This window comes from Panulirus ornatus, chromosome 38, assembly GCF_036320965.1.
Source record: "Panulirus ornatus isolate Po-2019 chromosome 38, ASM3632096v1, whole genome shotgun sequence".
NCBI classification, from domain to species: domain Eukaryota; kingdom Metazoa; phylum Arthropoda; class Malacostraca; order Decapoda; family Palinuridae; genus Panulirus; species Panulirus ornatus.
Window position 1 is genome coordinate 13,982,738 of NC_092261.1, and position 23,739 is coordinate 14,006,476.

At 46.4% G+C, this 23,739-nt stretch overlaps 2 protein-coding genes across 2 annotated transcripts in view; one reads left to right on the plus strand and one right to left on the minus strand.

Annotated features, from left to right (window-relative positions):
* Positions 1-23,739, minus strand: part of MCU (mitochondrial calcium uniporter) — a 725,481-nt gene that overhangs the window by 146,289 nt on the left and 555,453 nt on the right. The gene's annotated exons all lie outside the window — the stretch shown is intronic.
* LOC139760914 (uncharacterized) overlaps positions 1-23,739 on the plus strand; it is a 102,596-nt gene that overhangs the window by 65,012 nt on the left and 13,845 nt on the right. Inside the window, exons 2-5 of the mRNA XM_071684690.1 lie at positions 15,440-15,598; positions 16,275-16,500; positions 20,679-21,567; positions 22,704-22,878. Of these exons, the coding sequence (XP_071540791.1) occupies positions 15,448-15,598; positions 16,275-16,500; positions 20,679-21,567; positions 22,704-22,878 (1,441 nt within the window). The 5' untranslated portion in view covers positions 15,440-15,447. The remainder of the gene's footprint in view (positions 1-15,439; positions 15,599-16,274; positions 16,501-20,678; positions 21,568-22,703; positions 22,879-23,739) is intronic.

The following is a 23,739-nucleotide window of genomic DNA, read 5'->3' on the forward strand; positions in this document are numbered from 1 at the left end:
CTTCCTATCGGTTCTCGACCGAGAGGTGAGGGTGGCGGAGACGCCCCGCACGGTAACACCATAAGGGCTCGTGAGGTATGGCTTGCCGGGGGAACCCAAGCGGAAGATTTACCGAGAAAAGACGCCCGGCATCTAGCGTTATTTCCATGGGGACTCTCCCTGCGAGGGTCCGAACACTTGGGACTCCAATGTTAACGTCCAGAGAGCCTGAGGGACGGGTCTGAGGGACTGGTGTGTGCGTGTGCTTAGCACAGCCTTGCATGACACCATGCACGAGGCAGCTCTCTCACGGGAGAGGCCGACAAAACAGGAGTGACTCATGGAATTTCATGACAACAGATGCGACGCATCATCGTAGAACTGGTCGTCTGGGACACAGGTAATAACATATGACGGAGTTTTTTGGGGGAGGAGGAAGAAAAAATTACCGTTCTCTTAATGCTGAGAACCGCGTGAAAAAAAAAAAACTCAAAAATATCCATATATATATATATATATATATATATATATATATATATGAATACATACGACCACATGTGTATATTCTGAAAAACATAACCACACAGAAAGGTACAAGAATGAATAATGAATACATTCTTTTTTTTTACACGCAGACTAATCTAAAATGCATCCAGTTGTATAGGGAGCTTGGTAAACCTTCTTTCGAAAGAGGAAACAAAATAAAAATTGTGACAAGTCATAAGCATTGCCGAGACGACACACAATTCCATGTTTGTGTTAGGTGGTTTAAGGATGCCACAGGGAGGTACTTACTACCCTACTCCGTCCTCTAGCACCGCGCCCAGGTAAACATTAAATACCAGATGTAAGCATCAAACGACCTGGGCCCTCACGTTGTCGCTGCTCTGTGTAAACCTAACCAACGCGGAGCCACTGTATCCTCTGCCGTCTTCTCTATGGTGACGGGGGCCAGCATTGGACCCCTGGGGGTACGTCATTGTGATGGTGCTTTCCCCCTACACCCAATGTGCCAGTTCGAGTCCCAGAGACGGGTTACCTGTGATGTGAAATGTAGAAATTCCAGCCCAGTTCGATGGTTTCTGTAATCTCTCATGCACATTCGATATGCAAATCTTTTAATCTTCGTTTCGATTTTGAAAAATTTCGTTCTTCCTGAGAGAGAATATCTGAATATTAACATATGTAAATATTCATCTGTGTGATAACCGAATGTCCGTCTTTTACATAGTCCAAATTATGTAAATCTTCACTCAATCTGTACACGTTCACCAGCTTGTGTGGAGAGCATATGTAAATCTTTTACAAGTTTTATGGTCGATCAACCTTACGTATACCTTAAGATGTTTCCGAAGGTCTTCTAACCCTACAAACAGCTTGGTCTAGGACCAAGTTGCTGCCATGTTTGCTCCTTTGCTTCAATCAGGCTGGTGGGGGGGCCAAGCGGCCCTTAAGCCTCACTGCCCACCCCATCCTGGTCGGTCAGGGACAATCTGCAAGACCTTATCCACCTCCTTCTTAACCTCCTCCACTGAACACAACCTACTTCACTGTGGAAAATTTTTTTTTCACCCCATTCTTTTATTTTTCCTTTTTCCTTTTTTCTTTTTACTGTCGGTTACGCTAGTCATTATGTGGCAATCCCTTCAATCCCGTTTCAGTCGCCTGTTACTCTCGCCAGTTCAGCTCCGGCTCGGGTGAGTACACCCGCACAACCATGACTGACGCATTTCCCGAGACAATTCGACTCCGATGCTCATTCCTGGTGAAGTTCGCTCCGCGCACGTTGTGGATCAATCCCACCACGAAAATCCCTTCAGTCTGTTTATGATCAATGTGTGTTGTAGTGTGTGTGTGTGTGTGTGTGTGTGTGTTGTAGTGTGTGTGTGTGTGTGTGTTGTCACAATCTAACTGCAATGTACGGGGAAGAGTTCCACACTCATGGAGCCCCGCGTCCTGAAGTGTATGTGTGTATGTGAGTGTAAAAACATTGGTAATTCCCTACTTGTACTGTACGGGGGGAGTTCTTCCCGTGTGGTGCTCCATCTCTTGAACTTTCTCCACTATTACATAATAACTTTTTTTTTTAAACCTTCCGTATAGTGAGTGAATTCACAATTTCATCACTCACTTCATTCATCCACAACTCGCACACAGACAAAAAAAACATGACTTCGTCACAAGTCTTCGAACAATTATAATCATGTCGCATAATTTCACGGTATGGTCTCTCTTGTCGTTCAATCTTCGCACCTTCTGAGAAACTGTTCAGTGTTGGCTTTTTATTAAGCTGTTTTAACAATGGTTATGATCAGGTCAATCCTTACTCTTCTTTCTCCCATGATGGAAAAACTTATAACCTTTTTAAACAAATCACTCTGACTCATCTCTCTTCATTCTGGTATCACCTTTATTGTCCTTCTTTGGATCCTTTAATTCGTTATACTTCTTTTAACTGCGTTGACCAAACCTGAGAAACATATATTGGCTTTTGCCCTTAATACAGGATGTGAGCAGTTTCCAGGATATTTCCTCATTCACGTATTTAATTGTGACTCTAATAATTGCCAGAAGACAGAAGACAGTTTGTTTCCTTTACAATTCTTCTAAAATGGGTCTCTGAGGAGAGGTTGGGGTACACTGTTGATTCCCATGCTCCTTTCTGCAGCTTATTTCCTGTGAGATAACATCTGTATCAAGGCCTTTTGTTCACAGCGTTCAATCCTAATTACCTAATATTTACTGAGGTTCAGTTTCATCAGCCTTGTATTACATCAACCCTGGGGGTTTGTCTTGGCCTAGTTATTGCATCGCTCTTTCTTCCCCCTCATGACCTTGGCATCATCAGCAAACGTAGTCAGGCATGAGTTCAGTCCATCGGATAAGTCCTTTTTTCAGAGATCAAAAACAACAATGGTTCCAGGTCCGAGCCTTGCGGTACACCTCTGGTGACAACATTCCCTCATGACCTTGGCATCATCAGCAAACGTAATCAGGCATGAGTTCAGTCCTTTGGACAAGTCCTTTTTTAGAGATCAAGAACAACATTGGTTCCAGGTCCGAGCCTTGCGGTACACCTCTGGTGACAACATTCCCTCCCCCCATACATGCGTCTTTGATCCCGTCCACTCAAGTCCGTCTGAGGGGCCTCTCCCTTATTCCAGCTAGTGCTCCTACGTGATATAACGTCTCATTCTTTCTAGCAGTCTAGATAACACAAATCACACTGATGCTTCTCTTGTCTACACCAAATCTACCCCTCACACTGATGCTTCTCTTGTCTAAACCAAATCTACCCTCACACTGATGCTCCTGGCTTCTTCTGCGATGTCTTTATGTCTTCACGTGCTACATCAAAATGTAATACATGGTCAATTTTTCCAACGGGGTGTATCAGAGGAGATGATTCTCAATTACCATTATCCTAAGTGTGAAGATAAGATCCACTTATGACGGCAGGTTAGCCTTTCTGATTCTAGGTGTGGTTAGTGACATGCTGGTTGAGGACATCTTCCTCGTGTGGACTCAAAAGAATTTGTGGCTCCATGACTTTCTACCTCCATGAGATTATAGGTTCCCCCCCAACCCCTATTCTATTTCTTTATAAATAAAACCCCACAACACTAGAATTGGACCATCTCTAGGGAGTGCATGCTTCCTTACCTCAGGTCTCACTGGCTCTCATTCATTTAACATCATCTCTGAGGGATTATAAATTACCAGCGATACAATGCAATTCCTTCCAACAGTTACTCTTTCCATTACGAGGTGCATGAGTGGGTCATCTCTCGGTATTTCCTGGCGATTTTCAGCAGGACCATTCCCTCTCCTCCCTTGTCCTCTATTTCCCTCTAATGTTATGAGGTATCCATCAGGATACATTACGTCAAATCTTATCTCACCACTACTCCAACAATATATGTGTGCGTGCGTGTGTGTGTGTGTGTGTGTGTGTGTGTGTGTGTGTGTGTGTGTGTGTGTGTGTGTGTGTGTGTGAAACAGAGATGCAAGAAAATGCAGTATGACGCTACGTGGAAGAACAGACAAGAGACAGCGTTTCCCAGCAGGTAACAGGTGGTCTCGAGACAGAGAGAGAGAGAGAGAGAGAGAGAGAGAGAGAGAGAGAGAGAGAGAGAGAGAGAGAGAGAGCCACCTGGTGTGCTGTGAATGAAACAAAAAGACCGAGAAGACTCGACACTGGTAAAGGAACTCGAGGGGAAAAAATATGATAGAAAAAGTTCTGAGCTAACACTGTACAAGGTTACAGAACCGGGAGGTGGAGAACAGAAGGCGGGGGGGAAAGACAAGAGTGGGGCAACAGGAGGCGGGGGGAGAGGCAACAGTAGGGCAACAGGAGGCGATGGAAAGGGATGAGTAGGACAACAAGAGTCGGGGGAAAGGCAACAGTAGGACAACGGGAGGCAAGGGAGAAGCATGAACAGGACAACATGAGGCGAGGGAAAGGGCCGAGTAAGACAACAGGAGGCGGGGTAGAGGCAACAGAAGGACAACAGGAGGCGGGGTAGAGGCAACAGTAGGACAACAGGAGGCGGGGTAGAGGCAACAGTGGGACAACAGGAGGCGGGGTAGAGGCAACAGCAGGACAACAGGAGGCGGGGGGAAGAGACGGAAATAGCAGAGAAAACACCATATAAAAAACTACAGCCACGAGGGAGGGAACTAATACATCCCAGCCAGGCGGGGAGCTGGGAGTGAGGGAGGCAAGTGGCCCACAGACGGGCGGGTCCTCGAAGACCTGGGCCACAAGATACACAGCTTAGGTGCCCAGGAATCGACGTGGGTCGCGCCCTGCACGGTTACCCATCATCCCGGGGTCAGAACCCCAGCATACCTTACCCAAACATGAGCAATAAATCTCTTACCCTACCCACATAAGGGCAATAGGTCTCTTACCCTACCCACATCAGGGCAATAGGTCTCTTACCCTACTCATATAAGGGCAATAGGTCTCTTACCTAACCACAGAAAGGCAATAGGTCTCTTACCAGACACACAGAAGGGCAATAGGTCTCTTACTCTAACCCCATAATGGCAATAAACCTCTTACTCTACCCACAGAAAGGCAATAGGTCTCTTACCCTACCCACATAAGGGCAATAGGTCTCTTACCCTAACCACATAAGGGCAATAAATCTCTTACTATACCCACAGAAGGGCAATAAATCTCTTACCCTACCCACATGAATGAGGCTGGAGCCTTCATTTAACCTCTGCTAGGCAAAGACCTACCTCCCTCCCTCCATCCCTGTCACTTTCCCAACTGAGGTGGGTAAACAAAGCTCCCTTGCCTTTCTGTTTCTTTCTCCCTGTCATCTCCTTACCCTACAGTCAGCACTCACGGTCGGAGAAGGAGCCTCCACACCAACCTGCAACGAAAAAAAAAAAAAAAATGAAATCACTTCCATCAGTAAAGCAAATTACATTAATAAATCACACGTTATGCAAATTACATCAATAAATAACTTAATCACACCGACAACATTCACACGCTGGACAACGGCACGAACAGGCATTCAAAACAAAAAGGTATTGACCATAGGTGTAATCTGAGATTTACGACACATTGGTGTACCATTCAGATACCACTCATCACGAATAATGGCTCACGTTATGGTTTCCGTGAGTACATGACCGGAGTGACTGTCGCACGTGCGTTGAGAGAGAGAGAGAGAGAGAGAGAGAGAGAGAGAGAGAGAGAGAGAGAGAGAGAGAGAGAGAGAGAGAGAGAGAGAGAGAGAGCGCACTAGCTCATTCACGAGTCCTGGCCACCGGATTTCGCGTAGCACTCACTTTCGAAGGAGTGTCAACAGGGTGACGAAGAACGAGTCGGGTGAGTTATGTGCTGTCGACAGCTTGTGTGTGTGCGTGTGTGTGACGGAGAGATCGTACGTTTGTAGCCTGAAAGCCATAGGAGGCAGCCCACGTGTGGGTGAGGCAGCTACCTGGGCCAGAGGAGTGACACTTGATAGCCACTGGATTTCTCGGTAAATGCGCAGCACGTCACAGGTAATTTACCACCGGGGGTCGGCGGATATGAGAGAGAGAGAGAGAGAGAGAGAGAGAGAGAGAGAGAGAGAGAGAGAGAGAGAGAGAGAGAGAGAGAGAGTTGACCCTACGCTACCCAGCTAAGCCAAAGGAATAGGTAATAACACAGCAGGTGGGATGAAATGAAAGACGAGGCGAGGCCCAGGACAGAGGGGCCAGCTATTGTGGCGACACGGTACCCATGGCGTTAAATAATTCAGAGGTGGCCTTTATATGGGGGCTGGCAGAGGAGGGACGGGAGAGAGGGGAAAATGGAGGGTGAAGAGAACGAAGGAGGGAGAGGAGAAATCAGAGGGAGAAGAATGGAGTGAAAAGGAAAGGACAGATAACAGATGACCTGATGGTTTATACAGAGGCGCAGGACAGCAGTAGTATCCTACACTCCTTACCTACACAGATGGAGAAAGAAGAAGAAGAAGAAGAAGAAGAAGAAGAAGAAGAAGAAGAAGAAGAGAGAAGAGGAGGAGGAGGAGGAGGAGGAGGGCAGAGTAAACAGTTTAAGAGCATCTCACACCACTGGTAGCGCGGAGGGAAGACACCACATCCCATTAACAGGAAGTCGATGTTCCCGGGGATGAGTGTGGTAGTGGGTGACGCAGGCGGACGAGGAGGCCATCACCCGCGACACATCCTCAACACACACACACACACACACACACACACACCGAGCCCCACCGATCCTCCCACACAACCCGGGCCTCAACAAACCCCGAACACACTCACCCTCAAGATCTCCACAGACAAATTCAGTACCTCACATCCTGCACACGCGAATGTCTGTATCTGTCTGTCTGTCTGTCTCTCTGCCTCTCTCTCTCTCTCTCTCTCTCTCTCTCTCTCTCTCTCTCTCTCTCTCTCTCTCTCTCTCACACACACACCTTTCACACACTTATACACAAAAAAACAACAAAACTCATCTAGTCACTAGGCCAGGACATTGCTCAAGAATCTTGGCACGCCAAGTGCATGCACAATGTCAGTCCTGGTCAGCTCGGGAGGGGGCAAGACGGTTCAAGCATGACTTGACCGAGGTCATGATGACTCTAGTAGTGTCCAAGGTCATCCCTAGGTGGGCTAATTCCCATGGGACCTTGCACTGGGGGGGGGGGGGGGGGTGGATGTCGTCCCCCTTCGTTCGTCGCTCGTCCCATCAACACGACGGCACGACCCTCGCTTCTGTAAGAGCGCTCGGAGGGTCAGAGGTCAGGCTATCATGCCTAAAGGTTGTTCCGGAATGGCCAAGGGTCGCACCATCGAACTCAAAGTTCGCACCGTCGTAAGCCAAGGGTCGCACCGTCGTAGCCAAGGGTCGCACCGTCGTGGCCAAGGGTCGCACCGTCGTAGCCAAGGGTCGCACCGTCGTGGCCAAGGGTCGCACCGTCGTAGCCAAGGGTCGCACCGTCGTGGCCAAGGGTCGCACCGTCGTAGCCAAGGGTCGCACCGTCGTGGCCAAGGGTCGCACCGTCGTGGCCAAGGGTCGCACCGTCGTGGCCAAGGGTCGCATCGTCGTGGCCAAGGGTCGCACCGTCGTGGCCAAGGGTCGCACCGTCGTGGCCAAGGGTCGCACCGTCGTGGCCAAGGGTCGCATCGTCGGTGGCCAAGGATGGCACGTAAGGGTCGCAACTCAACAACGTGTTGACTTTTCAAGTCGCTCCCTCATCAACGCCACCCAGCTGGCGAAGGCCAAGCCAACAACAACAAGACCAGATATGGACGACACACACCAGGTCTAGGAGTGTGGGAAAACTGAGTACCTCACCAAACTGGTCCAAACAGCACCTCACTGTTCATGACGAAGATTTACCGGGAATACAAGAGATCCCTATCGACGATCCACGTCGAGTAAATGAGTCTATCGTATGAGAAAAGTATTGAGCTCCTGTAATGAACCAAGTCTGTGAACGTGTAATTATATGATCAGCCACTCACTGGGGTCTGATGAAGATCCTTTGTGACCTTTTGTGATATCTTTTTTTTTTTTTTTTGTCGTATGATGCACATGCCACTGTTGGCGCAGGCAAAACTGATATGGTAATGGTCATAAAAAAATAAAAGGAGGAGGAGGAGTAGAAAGTCTGGCCATGAACAGCGACAGACTACGAAGCAGTCATTAATCTGCGTTTACCTGATCCAAATTAGGATGAGATGTCTCACTCGGAGCATGGAAGGCTACCTAACTTAGAGAGCATGCAGAGCTCTCTCACTCAGGAGCATACAGAGCTGTCTCACTCAGGAGCATACAGAGCTGTCTCACTCAGGAGCATACAGAGCTGCCTCACTCAGGAGCATACAGAGCTGCCTAGCTCAGAGCATACAGAGCTACCTCGCTCAGAGCATACAGAGCTACCTCACTCAGAGCATACAGAGCTACCTCACTCAGAGCATACAGAGCTACCTCACTCAGAGCATACAGAACTACCTCATTTGGAGCATAGAGATCTGCCTCACTCAGAACATACAGAGCTACCTCATTTGGAGCATACAGAGCTGCCTCACTTAGAGCACTGAGAGCAGCCACAGAGTGAGTAAACGTGGATACATGAGTAACCGTGGACACAAGAAGAGACATGAGCAAAAGAAACAGGAAGGGACTGATACCATGAACAAGGAGACAGGAAAGAAGTGATGACAAGAACAAGGGACACAGGAAGGGACTGATTATACATACACCTGGTGTTTGGAACAACCGGAAGAGCCAAATGAAGATTAAATGACCATAAGCTGGTGTATGATGACAGACAGGAGAGAAAAGGTCAATACTATCGCAAAAGCACTTTGATATCACGGGGATGAAGCACTCGAACCTGGAGAAAGTGTCTCAAAATGCGTAGTGCAACTGTTAATAGAGGAACTTAAACTGGGACAAAAACTGGTAGGATTACGAGACCCTTACTGAACACCACACACACACACACACACACACACACTTTTGTACTGCCTCTCACGAAGCCAAACGAATTTCCATCATGTATCATCGACACTGCAAATCTAAAACTGTGATCACTCAACACTTATCAAACGTGTACACTCGAACTCGCTGATCCCAAATCCAATTAACCTAGACGTAAGAATATATATATATATATATATATATATATATATATATATATATATATATATATATATATATATGTGTGTGTGTGTGTGTGTGTGTGTGTATACATATACATATTTTTCATCTTACCTCGTTCAGAGGAATTTGCATCGAGTTGAAGGTTGGGTTGGGCAAGGCAGACCGTCTTTTTTTTTTAATACATTCTGATTTCACCAGCTTACCTTGTCCTGTGGCCAGTGTGGGCCGGCTTGTTACTAATACATCATGGATGATTATATATATATATATATATATATATATATATATATATATATATATATATATATACTTTATGAGTGACTGACGTATACAAGCAAGCGGGTGACGCGCCACCACAACAGGTTGTGACGGTTGTAAAAGCAGGTCGTGAACTGCCGACGTGTGACGCTTACAGATGATGGGGATGTCGTGACGGCGGTAACAACCAGAATCGTTACCATTACTGGTGACGGCTTGTTGGTGCCTAATGTCACGTAACACAGCCGGATCGCTAACTGTCCATGGGCGTAACAAACTTACGTACCTTACGCACAATATATTCCCCCTTTTCTTAGGAGCAAATCTCACAGTCTCTCCCAAGTTTCCCTCCGCCCAGCGACATGTCAATGGGGCCCCTCTTGTCTGACGTGCAGGACATGTGAGGCCTAAATAAGGCACAGTGTCTCTGGTCACCACACTCGGTCCTCAGGCAGAGCTGAGGATCATCTTATCTCGAAGGATCTACTCCTTGTGTCGTGTAGACAGACTCACTGCTTGAACTCTGTCAAGACTCTATTCCTTGTTTCTCAAAAGACTCTCACCACTTGAGACTATAATACAGACTCCATTCTTGACTTCTCAGAGATTCACTACTTTTTGACTCCACTCTTTATATTTCTTAAAGGGTCACTTGATGATCCTTAAAGACGACAGTCCTAGCGTCTTAAAGGCTTGCTTACCTAAACCTTAAACGCTTCAACTTTCACCCTCACCCTTCACATCCTGGTACCACGCCCTTCCTTATCCATTTTGGCACAAACTCGTTTACTCATTTCAGATGACATAATCCTACCTCATTCTGTCTCGTATTAAGCAGACTACCTATCATTTAGACGTTTACTCTCTCTCATAATACCCTCATTGCGAACGAAATCCATCACACTAAATCATCGCACATTTCCACAGCCATCCCTCCCATATATATATATATATATATATGATCACACTCCACAATGATCATACACCACCACATTATCAACACACACTCTTCACTTACCACGCGAACTCCTTCATAAACAAATTCATTCAAAACAAGGCCTTAGTCAACTCCCTCATCCACTCCATCATTCAACACAGCCCTTCTCAACCCGTCCATCATCCAGTACAGCCCCTAACTAGTCTACAATTCGACGCAGTCTTTTCTGTATCGACTCCGTCATTCAACACAGCCACTAATTCGGTCCATTTTGCATAAAATCACCCATGCGTGCATCCTCCATTTTCTACAACCAATTTTCCTCTCAGTTTAACGCAGGACCAATTATGGAAACATTCAGGTCCACACAGGACCAACTGAGGAAATATTCAGTCCCACGCAGGACCAACTGAGGAAACATTCAGTCCTATGAAGGCCCTATTAAGGAACTATTCAGTCTTACGCAGGACCTACTGAGGAAACATTCAGTCCCACGCAGGACCATGTGAGGAACTTTTCAGTCCAATGAAAGCCCTATTAAGGAACCATTAAGTCTTATGAGGGTCCTGTTAAGGAACCATTCAGTCTCATGCAGGCCCTATAAAGGAACACTATTCAGTCCTATGAAGGTCCTAGAACGTCACAAACTTGTTCAAGTCCTCTCTCTTTTTTTTTCCACGTCAGTTTCCGCTTTTTTTTCTTCTCTTCTTTTTTTGGTATCGTCTCCATAGCATATCCGCATTGACTATGCTCTTTTGTCAGCTTCCTCAGGGTCAGCATCCGTGTTTTTCAAGCTCCCGGATTGGCTTACAAGAACAACTTCCGCCTCCACCTGCCTCCTTCCTTGCTCGCATGCACCTGTTCCATATAGTTTCCTGAGCACTCCTATCGTTTCCCTTCCCATATTTTGATAAAGGTCATCCGTTTTCCGTAACTCCTTAACGTTCCTGTTTTCCTTCTTCCGTGGCTTCGTTTTTTAAGTGATTTTTTTGAGGGGAGCCTGCGTTATCTTTCTTCTATTTGATTTTTTTTCAGGATTTTTTTTTCGTGCATCAAAGTTCTTATATCACCTTTTCCCTCCCTGAAAAACTTATGACTTACTTCTATGCAATCCTTTAAGTCTTCTTTCCATGGGTCATTTTGGATCTCCAGTTATTTCCACAATCTATACCTGTTTTCTTCGGCGGTTCTGATCTTTCTGGTGTATTCCTCGACGAATCAATTTCAGACAAGACCCTCTACAGTCTACACTCTCGGGGACACAGAATAAAAAAACCCTCCTAAATACAACCCAGAAACACCCAGAACAAGACACAGACACATCCTCAAACGTGAAACGGAAAACTTAGCTACTTTCTACATAGAGAAACACCCCCCAGAAACATCCCCATACAAACACGACAAAGAAAGACTCCACAGACGATAGAGGAATCGACTGGAACGCTCAGATGCATCACAAACACACCCGGGATCCGACAGCAGGACAGATAATAAAGCAAACCAAGGCAACAAGCATATTCCTACACCAGAACATTCACCACAAGCCTTTGATACGAGAGGAAAACGGACCCTACATCCGGAAGACACAGCACCTGAGACGCAGAAACGCACACTGACACAAGAAACACAATACACTTTACATATGCCAGAAAAACGCACACACACACACACTTTGACATAGCCGAAAAAATACCTACATACAACACCGAAACACATTTCTGTACACGGCGCAAAAACACACACCTACGTATGTCTATAACACAAAAACACACGACACACATCACACTACAGGTGACACTAACAAACACACGACACAAAACACACCACTTATGACAACAACACACACCATGCAAGCCAGACTAGACATGAGACAAACAAACACACGACAAAACAAACAAACAAAAACCTCTACAAGTAACCCCTTCCCATCTCCCCCGCCCCCCCAAAAAAATTTATACTCTACACATCAAGAAAATAAAAACCACGAACACAGTCTTCTCAAGCCGCAAACGCAAACACATCGTATATAAAGGAGGGAGGGAGGGAGAGAAAGGTGTTAGGGTGTTACATAACCTTCACACACCATAGCCACACCTCCACATAGGGGCACACCTGCCAAGAAAGGTAGGTAGGGAGGGAGGAAGGGAGTAGGTTGTGAAGGGAAGGAGGGAGGGAGGGGGACACAATTCATACAACAGGGAACAAGCACATACATTTGCTCCCCTAGCTCTATACTCGCTCTTGCAAAAGTTCTGGGGGACAATAAAAATATAATAGACATAAAATAATAATAATAATAATAATAATAATAATAATAATAATAATAATAACAATAAATAGCTAAAAACTGTATTAAACAGTCCCTTTACTCACTCACTCACACACACATACACACACACACACACACACACATATATATATATATATATATATATATATATATATATATATATATATATATATATATATATATATATATATATATATATATATATATATATATATATTTACAGAGTAATTAGCCATTATCATTATTATTATCATTATTATTATCAATTATCATTATCATTATTATTATCATTATTATAATCATCATCATGATAATCATCTATCATTATTATCAACACTATTTTCTCTTAAATCCTTTCGGACACGCCTCCAGCAGGCAGGTACTCCTGACGGCCACCACCAAAAGCCCTTCCCGCAAGCCGACTACCGTCAGGCCATATGGCTGCGGAGGGAACGATATACCACTTCCCCCGCCTCCAATACTACCACTGCGCCTCCTGGTTAGAATAAGGCGTGAGTGCTGGCGCGTCTGCAGCATGCCATGAGGCGCTCCATCAAGCACCCAGCCCTGGCGCGCACACTGCTCGTCATCTGCTTCGGGCATAACACATAACAAGGAAGTGGGGAAATTGCTGACGCCCGAGGTCATGAGGAATTATAATTATCATAATAACACTATAATTACAATAACAATAATGAGGAACAGATAAGGGGTCCAAAGTGACGATATTCCCTCTATGGCTCGGTCCTCTGTTCTTAACGCTACCTCGCTAATGCGGGAAATGGCGAATATGTAATTAATATATATATATATATATATATATATATATATATATATATATATATATAGAGAGAGAGAGAGAGAGAGAGAGAGAGAGAGATAGGAAGATACATAAAGAAGACTGACAGATAGACAGATAGATAGATGAAGAGAGAGAGAGAGAGAGAGAGAGAGAGAGAGAGAGAGAGAGAGAGAGAGAGAGAGAGAGAGAGAGAGAGAGAGAGAGATAGGAATATACATAAAGAAGACTGACAGATAGACAGATAGATAGATGGAGAGAGAGAGAGAGAGAGAGAGAGAGAGAGAGAGAGAGAGAGAGAGAGAGAGAGAGAGAGAGAGAGAGAGAGAGAGAGAGAGAGAGAGAGAGGCTGACCCTGTGGGAAAAAAAAAAAAAAAATGACCCAGCCTCGCCAGCAACGTGTCCCCAGCTATCACTCGTGGCATCACCTGGCTGGCAGGGAGAGAGGGAGGGACGGAGAGAACAATACACTTCCTGTACTGTCCTGCTGTCGGGCCTGTACAACGATACCACCACACCAACACCACACTAAACCTCCACCACTACCACCACACTAAACCCCAACCACTCCCACCACACAACCTCTTCCTCTACCATCATCACCACAATTCCGTTCTGTACCCTGTGGTGCCACCACCACAAACCCCATATATAAATAAATAAATAAATATATATATATATATATATATATATATATATATATATATATATATATATATATCATCATTACTACTAACGTATACTTATGACCCCATCATCACACTGTCCTAGGCAGACAACGGCATTATAGCTTCCATTCCCCCATCACTATACCATTCCCTCATCACTATACAGTTCTCACAGCCTCACTATACTTACTAACGGTCACCATCATCATCCACGAGGGGGCAATCATGGAGAATCATCCCATCATTATCATTCTTATCTACTACTTCATGATTCCAGTAATTACACCCATTAAGATCTGTATATCTTACACTTGCTAATAGGCAGCTAATAATAACAATAATAATAATGTTAATAATAATAATATTAATAATAATAATAATAATAATAATTATAATAATAATAATAATAATAATAATTATAATAATAATAATAATAATAATGACAATAATAATAATAATAATAATAATAATAATAATAATAATAATAATAATAATAACTAATAATAATATTAATTAGCAATTAGAAGAAGAATGAGAATAAGAATAACGATAATAATAATGCCTTTGACCTATCCTGTATAGCTCAGGTCAAAGGCCTGGCCATCATCATACCCTTGACCCTACCGTGATGCTCCGGGGCCTTCATGACACTCACTAAACATGACCACCTCGCGGAAAAGAAAATGGAAAAATACGAATGAAAATACATTTGGTCTACGGTAGTTTGTACGCCCGACTCTTAAAGGAGGAAACGTTGAGGGGAGAAGGCTTTTCAAAACGTCATTTGGGGAATGGAAAAGGTATCATAACGGTCAATCCTCGTGTGGCTTCTCTCCACTGAGAAACTACGGGAAGCAGCAGTCATGTGCGTACTGCGGGTCCGGTTCCGTCAGTGGGTGGGACACACGTGGACAGCTTACGTATGTATATATATATATATCGTTGTGATGTGTGTGTGTGTGTGTGTGTGTGTGTGTGTGTGTGTGTGTGTGTGTGTGTGTGTGTGTGTGTGCAGAGAGTGCAGTGCTCCTGAGAAGTAAGCGCTCAGTGTCTTATTCATGGGAGACGCATCTTGGGTATTATGAACGGTCGTAGGATACGCTGAAACTGTGCTTGCAGTGTATGTAGTGACGGGTAACGTTCAGAGCGTGAAAGCGGCAGTGTGTGACCCGCTTTTGTCTAGGGAGTGTAGTTTTTGACGGGCGCAAGTCTGGCGGGTTGGAGTTTTAAGGCTGGCGCTCGAGAGAGAGAGAGAGAGAGAGAGAGAGAGAGAGAGAGAGAGAGAGAGAGAGAGAGAGAGAGAGAGAGAGAATCATTCAAGTCCATGTATGTAAACACTCACACCAACACTCTATGCCTTCTGCCGCAGGTGTCAAAATGCTGGGTCGAGGCCGCCTGCGACGGGGGGTCAGCCTCGAGGTTATTGTGGAGGAGGACGACAACGCAGAGGTCATGCTCGACCCAACGCCCATCATGGAGAACGACGACGAGGGCCACGACGAGGACGATGAAGACGACAGCGAGAATGGTAAACAAGTCGGCTTTTCAGATTGCTTTTACAAAATCCCATAAAAACCTCCTGAATCTACTGATCGAATCTCGTCATTTTCTTCGGTCACCTCATTTTTCCCGTTTTCTCATTAGTCCTTTACATCGTATAATGTCCTTTTTTAGGACAGAAATCTCAGAATTATGACCCCTCACAAGAGAGAGAGAAGAAAAAAAATGCTTCAATCAATCTCTTTATTTTCACCACACAACCTTGGATCATTATCTCCGTGATTACTTACTTAATCATCTTTCCTCTTGACGTGGCAAGCAACGCCTGCAGATCACTTCTGACAAAGAGCGGAAGAGGAAAAAATAATACCCCCCCCAAAAAAAAAGGATTAATCAACTCTAACTATATAATTAGTCCGCGTAATTAGTCAGTGTAATTAGTCGGTACAATTAGCCCGTCTCACAACAGTATTCACTCGACACTGACGGGAAGGTCACAGATAACGACCCTCTAAGCTAGTTCGGAATCATCAAGGTCATCACAATCCCGGTCCAACTACCCATCAAGGTCACTCCTCCAGGTCACACCACCTTGCTATCGCCACCGCACCACCTACACCATGTACAACGCCCACGTATACCACTAGCACCGCCACCACTGCCTTTCACCAACTAAATCTTCCATTTTCTACTTCCCCTTCCAGGAGGATCAACCCCAGGCTCCCCCAGCGGTGGTGGAGGAGGATGCAGCAGCAGCGGAGGAGCTGGGGGAAGGTCCGGAGGAGGAGGAGGAGGAGCAGGTGGAGGAGGAGGAAGATCGTCATCTGGGGCAGAGGAGAGGAGGAGGAAGAGAGAGAGGAGGCGGACCATCGGTGGATTGTCCCGGGTTCGCTCCGTCTCCTGCGAGGCTCTGACACTACTGGACACAAGGTGAGGCACAGCTCACGGTATATATATATATATATATATATATATATATATATATATATATATATATATATATATGCTCACAGCGAAAGAGACTCTTCAAGGAAGCGAGACCTTACATGAAGGAGAGACATAAAGGGCTAAAGAGATAGAGAGATCGGGAGAGACGAGAGTATGAGAAACAGTCAAAGTGATTTAGAGCAAGGAGGGAAATCGGACTTTAGAAATAAAAGGAGAGACGTGAGGGGGAAGTAAAGAGTTCCGTAGCTTAGCGGGGGGTAGGGAAAGCAACAGACGTCATAAGAGACCACTCCTGACTTGCCAACAGCCACAACACGTTAGGTGGGAGACGACAAGGTGCTCTGTCTTGCTCATATACCAGGTAAGAGACCAAGTGATGACCTGCGACGACACACCATGTAGGATAATATGCGCTGACAACATACCATGCGGAAGGACAAGGGGAAGCTCTGCCCTAAGATCATGCCAGGGGAAAGGACTAACATACCAGGCGAGGGAACAGTGAACCAGTTCACTGGTGTCTTACCATGACAGAACATCATAGATCATCATCCATCACAGCCAGGCATCTCACACGTTAATGAAGCATCAACACAAACAACCCTTAAACTTAAGAACAGGTCGGACGTCACGCCGTCATACTTAAGAGGGTCGTCGTGCCGTCGTACTCAACGGTCGTACCGTCGTACTGAAGGGCCTTACCGTCGTACTGAAGGGCCCAACCGTCGTACTGAAGGGCGTTACCGTCGTACTCAAGGGTCGTACCGTCGTACTCAAGGGTCGTACCGTCGTTCTCAAGGGTCTTACTGTCGACCTGAAGGGCCCTACCGTCGTACTCAAGGGTCGTACCGTCGTACTCAAGGGTCGTACCGTCGTACTCAATGGCCGTACCGTCGTGCTCAAGGGTTATACCATCATTTCGGGAATATGAATTCATTACAGGAAACACTATGCAATTCTTGACCATAAAAGACAAACGCCTTTTGACATTCTTCTCCACTAAGAGCACAGTAAATATCATCAGCTTAATTTGCAATACAAAACATAACTACATATGGCTGGGTGGATGGCCCACATCTCGCGTGCCGCAAGTCGACATCATTCATCCATCAATAAAGTCTCCACATTGACTTCCCAGTCATTATTAAGCTTTATTTCTCCTCTTTTTTTTTTCGTTTCATTACACCAGTTGCCGTCATTCGCACCATGGAAGCATGTAATGATTCGTGGTGAATGCCAGTTTTCATATTTTTGAAGGAAGAGATGCCAAGAGTGCACACACACACACACACACCTGGCTTAGGCAGGTGTGTGTGTGTGTGTGTGTGTGTGTGTGTGTATACGTAAGACTAAGGAAACGGTAGATACATATACGAGGTTAAGAGACGGGGCAATACGAGAGTAAGACTCTCTCCCCGTAACACACACACACACACACACACAACACACACACACATGGTAACCACACACAAATACAGACACAAAAGAGCTCTACGAAGCTCCACACTTCTCCTATAACACACGTTGAGGCTCAGGTTTACAATCAAAAACGAGAGGAGCCTTCACTCAAGTACACTCCAACGCCACAAGCGGGTAGGAAGGCCCCTCTCACTTATGCTCTGTAGCGCCCTGAGTGCACAGAACAAGACTTCCTCTCCGAGTCACGCCACTGCGTCTCACTGTCTACGGGAAACTGGACTGACATCTAAATTGGACAATTTGGAACTAATGATTTATCATCTACGACTGATAATTCACAGCTTCTCTTCATCATAATTTACTGGTGTGAGTTTCTTCTTTCTTCTTCTTGACCGACATGACTGGGGTAAAATCATGCTCGAGGCAGACCAAGGCCATCTCGGGTAAAAAGGGGACAAAGAAAAAAGAAAAAAAAGGAGAAACTTATCAGGTCTCAGCAGCTGCCTGTAGACCTGATCCTTGAGGGTTAGAAAAAAAAATTATAAGGAAAGGTGAAATGAGGCGGAGAATTTCACAGCTTAGCCGCTCGAGGGAAGGAGGTGTCGTAACGGTCCATCCTCGAGTGGTCAGTCTCCATACGTAAACTATGGGAAGCAGCAGCCGGAGGAACGCCCTGTGGGGGAGGTGGAACAGGAGGAGGAGGAGGAGCAGAGAGAGAGAGAGAGAGAGAGAGAGAGAGAGAGAGAGAGAGAGAGAGAGAGAGAGAGAGAGAGAGAGAGAGAGCATGCATCGCGGCGTGCGGAGTTTTATGAGAAATTCCTCAAATACGAAGTTCGAGGGTTTTCTCGTCACTGAGATATTCACGTCGTCAACGGTGACCCAGTAGTACTCATGGAGGGAGGCCAAAGCTGGAATGATGGCGTGGTAGGATGATGGATGGTATGTACGTACCTTCCATCACGTTTAGGTCTGCAGGCGATGTAACATCATGGCTGTGAATGAGCTGCTATAGCTATAACTATACGAACGACCACAGCCCCTGGGATCATGGCCTATGGTCAACAACTCAAGACAAAAAACTTGAGCATGAAGGTACGACCCTTGAGTATAACGGTACGACCTCTGAGGAAAAAAGGGACGACCCTTAGGAATGATTGACTGATCATATGAAAAAGACCCGATCCAGGAGGGTCAGGTCAAAGGTCAGGCCATAATATCTAAGAATTGCTTAATTGTGGTCAAGGATTGTACTGTGGCGTATCAAGGGCCGTACTGTCGTGTATCAAGGATCGCACCGTCAGGTACCAAGGATCGTACCGTCGTGTATCAAGGGCCGTACCGTTGTGCATCAAGGATCGTACCGTCGTATATCAAGGGTCGTACCGTCAGGTACCAAGGGTCGTACCGTCGTGTATCAAGGGCCGTACCGTCTTTTACCAAGGTCGTACCGTCAGGTACCAAGGGTCGTACCGTCGTGTATCAAGGGCCGTACCGTCTTTTACCAAGGGGTTTCAAGGGGGTGTCCCTAATCAGCAGCTGGAAACACCACGAGTCCCCACCGGACTCCGGTATTCAGTCGCGCTTGAGGAACTCTCCCAGGAATGTGTCCAAACTCCTGCCTCAAGGACGAGAGGACAGGAGCACCCGCCGGCAGGAAGGTCCTCCCAGCACTCACTCACCACCACCACCACCACACTTCACCAACGCTTGCACCACCAAAAGCTACCAACACCATCACCGGCGCCTGTAACTCACCATCCATCACCAACACTCATCACCATTACCACGACCTCTGCCACCCATCACCACGAACACCGTAGGGACACGGGCAGTGGCAGAGGTGACTTGGGGAGCATAGGTAATGGGGGAGGAGACTGGGGGAAAGAGGGCACTAGGGGAGGAAACTAGGGAGAACAAGGATAGTAAGGGAGGAGACTGGGGTGTCATGGGCAGTGGGGCAGGAGACTGTGGGAAACACAGACAGTGGAGTAAGGTGACGGAGGGAAACACATGCAGAGGGTCAAGATAGAAGGGGAACACGTGAAGTAAGGGGGACACACAGGCAGTAGGGAACTGGCGCAAAACGGATGAACAAACTAGGGAACACGTGCAGATACTGATATCAACACCAACACGCGACACATGACTTAATAAGACCACTTAAAAAGCTGTTATTTTTTCCTCCCTCTCTCTTTATTACGAAACCACAAATCCATTACTGCGACTGCTGTCCGCCCCATCTGATAATCCTGGGAACGACAATCTCATAAAATCCTTTTACAATGTAATTATTCATTCTTTACCTCATAAAGAAAATGACAAATCAGATAGACACATTTTTCTTAAGTTTTGCGAATACACGCTCCTTACGAGCGAAGTCAGGTATCCTTCATCTAAAATCCCAAATAATCCCTGATCTACAATACCTTCCTAGCCTCCACCTCCTAAAATAAGATGCAAATGAACCGGAGTGAATTAACATATGGACAACCTCCTCCCCTTGGCCTAAGGCGGAATCTCTTTATTATCAAAGCTGCTCCGGAGCAGAGACAGCAGCAGCAACACGGAGCTATAAACCCTTGCTGAAGCGTTCCTTAGCTACTTTTCTCCTCCTCCTCCTCTTCTTCTCTTCTTCTTCTTCTTCTTCTTCTTCTACTGGGAGCGGGGAAGGGTGTGAGTAACTCATATTCGAGTATTAACTAAAACCGATCATACTAACCCTCACATCTTTCCTCCGACAGTGACATGGACTCTTGCTGTTCCGAGTGGGACGATGACGACGACATGTCAACAGGCAGCAGCAACTACGTCACCCTCAACCGACCAATCAGCAGACGTCGGATCCTCGAGAGCACCCAGTCACAGTGCGACTCGGAAGACTCGGGCATCGAGTACCAGTCCAACGAAGATGATCCGGCGCTTGAGGACCAATCAAGCATCGAGGATCGCAAGGACGTCGACCAATCATCGGTCGACATACACGAGCAGGAGACGGCGACGGAATCCGACGACGACGACGACGCCGCCAGCAGCGAACCACTGCATGACCAGAGCCGGTCGGCAGCCGACGATGCCACCACTACGAGCAGCGGGGCCAACGCTGCCGCAGAAATAGGATCCAACGTTGATGCAGACGCCAGCAGGCCCATGGATGCCGATGCTGAAACGATCATGGACGCGAGCGCTGATGGAGACGCCGCAGGCACGAGCGTAAACCTTGTTGAAAGCAGCGGAGCAAGCACCCACGTAGACGCTGACGTAGGCTTGGACACAATCGCCGACGCAGACACCGGGATAACAACCACAGACGCTGACCACGACGCAATCGCAAACACTGAGGCAAAGGCCGACATAAGAACAGACGCAAATGCCCATGCAGACGCCGACGTACCCAAACAGGACGCACAGGCTGGGGCAGACGCAGCGGGCGAGGACGTCCTCCTCAGCGCAAAGACCGGGAAACACCTCTTCGAGGAACGTAGCAAACAGGGCGGCGGGCAGGATCACACCACGACGACGACGGCCAAGTACCTGCAGGAGTACACCGCCAACGAAGTCCTGGAGAACGATAAGTTAGTCATCGTCGAGACGACGCCACCAGTCCCGACAAAGAGGCCCGCCGCAACTCAGGTGAGTGTGTGCAGTGTATCCAGCCTCACCCTCAATACCATGATGTATGAGTGTACCTCTGGGGGAAACACATGGACCTCACGAGTTCCGCACGTACCTCAGGAGGTCCCTGTGTACCTCAGGACGTGCAAATACTGTAGCCTGTTTGGTCGGACCTTCTCTGTCAAGGTTTGATTACATATTCCACCACATCCACACCTCCCCGGTGAGTCTGCTGTCAGCATCAACACCCGTAATATGAAGGCATCAGAAGCCTTCATTAACTAACAGGTATATCAATCTATCAACATCGGTGTGTATATATATATATATATATATATATATATATATATATATATATATATATATATATATATATATATATAACTTTTTTGTACTTTGTTTAGAGCAAGAAAAGTAGCTGGTGTTTCATAAGACAGCGTCTCAGTCGTTAATTATACAAATGTGAATAAAAAGGATCTATAAGAACACAGAGGCGTCAGTCATTCTCTGACGTAAGTATCAATGACAAAAACCGAGTCTGCCATATCTATGGTGTTTGTACCATGATAAAGCACTGTTACTTACCTATATTTCTTGTACACAAAAACAAAAAAAAATGGGATGAGAAGATGTGTGGCACGTGTATAACACAAGCAGGAGCCAACAGGAACAGGGGCAGTTAGTGCATGATGGGCTAACCTGTTCAACGGCTTTGAGGAATCTGTGCAAGCGGTCGTCTTGCCTGCCGGGCGGGCAAGCAAGGAGAGCGCCCCAGACTCCACACCTTCTGCGGCACGCATGTGTGTCAGCTGTGAATTGTATCTCTCTCTCTCTCTCTCTGTCTGTCTGTATCCCACACTGACAATGCCACACATGTCATACATTACCAGTGAGAACAGACATGTAACTCGTACACGGGAATTCCGCGTTATTTAGTCATTTATCATCATCCTAGGACCCCTTTCAGATAGGATCTTGCTCTTACCCCGAGACTCCTTTTCCAAGGGATCCTGCAGGTGCGCTCAGTAGCAGGGAAAAGATGAATTCCTTGGATGCAAGAAGTGCCATACCGGTCACTGCAATCACACACACACACACACACACACACATATAATGGCTAACACCAGGCCAATAAAACGCCATTACCATTACAGAGGCCAGTGGACGCGGCCGAGGAGGAGCTGCAGCTGAAGCGTGCGGCCTACACCATCCGCAATAAGGAGGTGCAGCTGGAGGAGCTGCCGCGGCCGCACACCGTCCGCAGCGTCAAGCAGCTGTTCGAGGACCTCAAGACGCCCGTGCGCCACTTCCACGCCTGGCGAGACCTCGGTCAGTCCACCACAGACGTCGTATTTCAAATCTCAGGTCTTTCCAGGTTCAGGGTATATACACACATAGAATATATCAGACGTGTTGGCTTGTATCTTCTTAATATGTCTTCCTCCATTATCATCATTGGTCGGGTAACCTTGAGGGAGGTGGTGGAGGGCACTGGAAACCCACAATAACCCACCATTAGCCAGTCTGGCTAGGGTGGGAAGCGGTACAGTCAAGAGGTGATTCCTTTAAGCAATGGTTTAGAGTAAGGCTGGTCAGTGATGGCCTCCCTTACTGGAGGCAGAGAAGAGATAATATCTTTGGCTCTATGAAGGTAGTAGAGTGTAGAGTAACCAGTGCCGCCTCTGTGGTGATAGCTGACGGCAGAGAATATGGCGTTGGTGACAGAGTGGTCAGTGCCGGCTCTATAATGGTAGCAGACAGCAGAGAGATCATTACTAGTTTTACAGTGTTAGTAATAGAGTGATCGGTGTCGGTCCTATAGTGGACGATGTAGACACTGTCAGTGCTACTTCTGTATTGGCAGCAGAGTAATAACTGCTACCTCTATACTTGTATCAGGATGTAAAATAATCATTGCTGTGTTTTAGTAGTGGGCCAGACGACATTGCCTCTACAGCTGGCACTTTACTTCTTAGTCAGTAGGAGGCCAACCAAGGATGACCCTTCAGTCATAGCAAAAAAATATTCATCAGTGAAGGCTGGCTATCAGAAGTGGTGGTTAAATCCATATATCAATCACTAAGTCTTTCAATAGTGGTAGAGGTGTAAGACTCATGAGTTGTAGGTATAAGACAAAGATGGGTGACCTGTGTGTTCTTGGAGTACCGCAGGGCATCTGACAACTGTTCC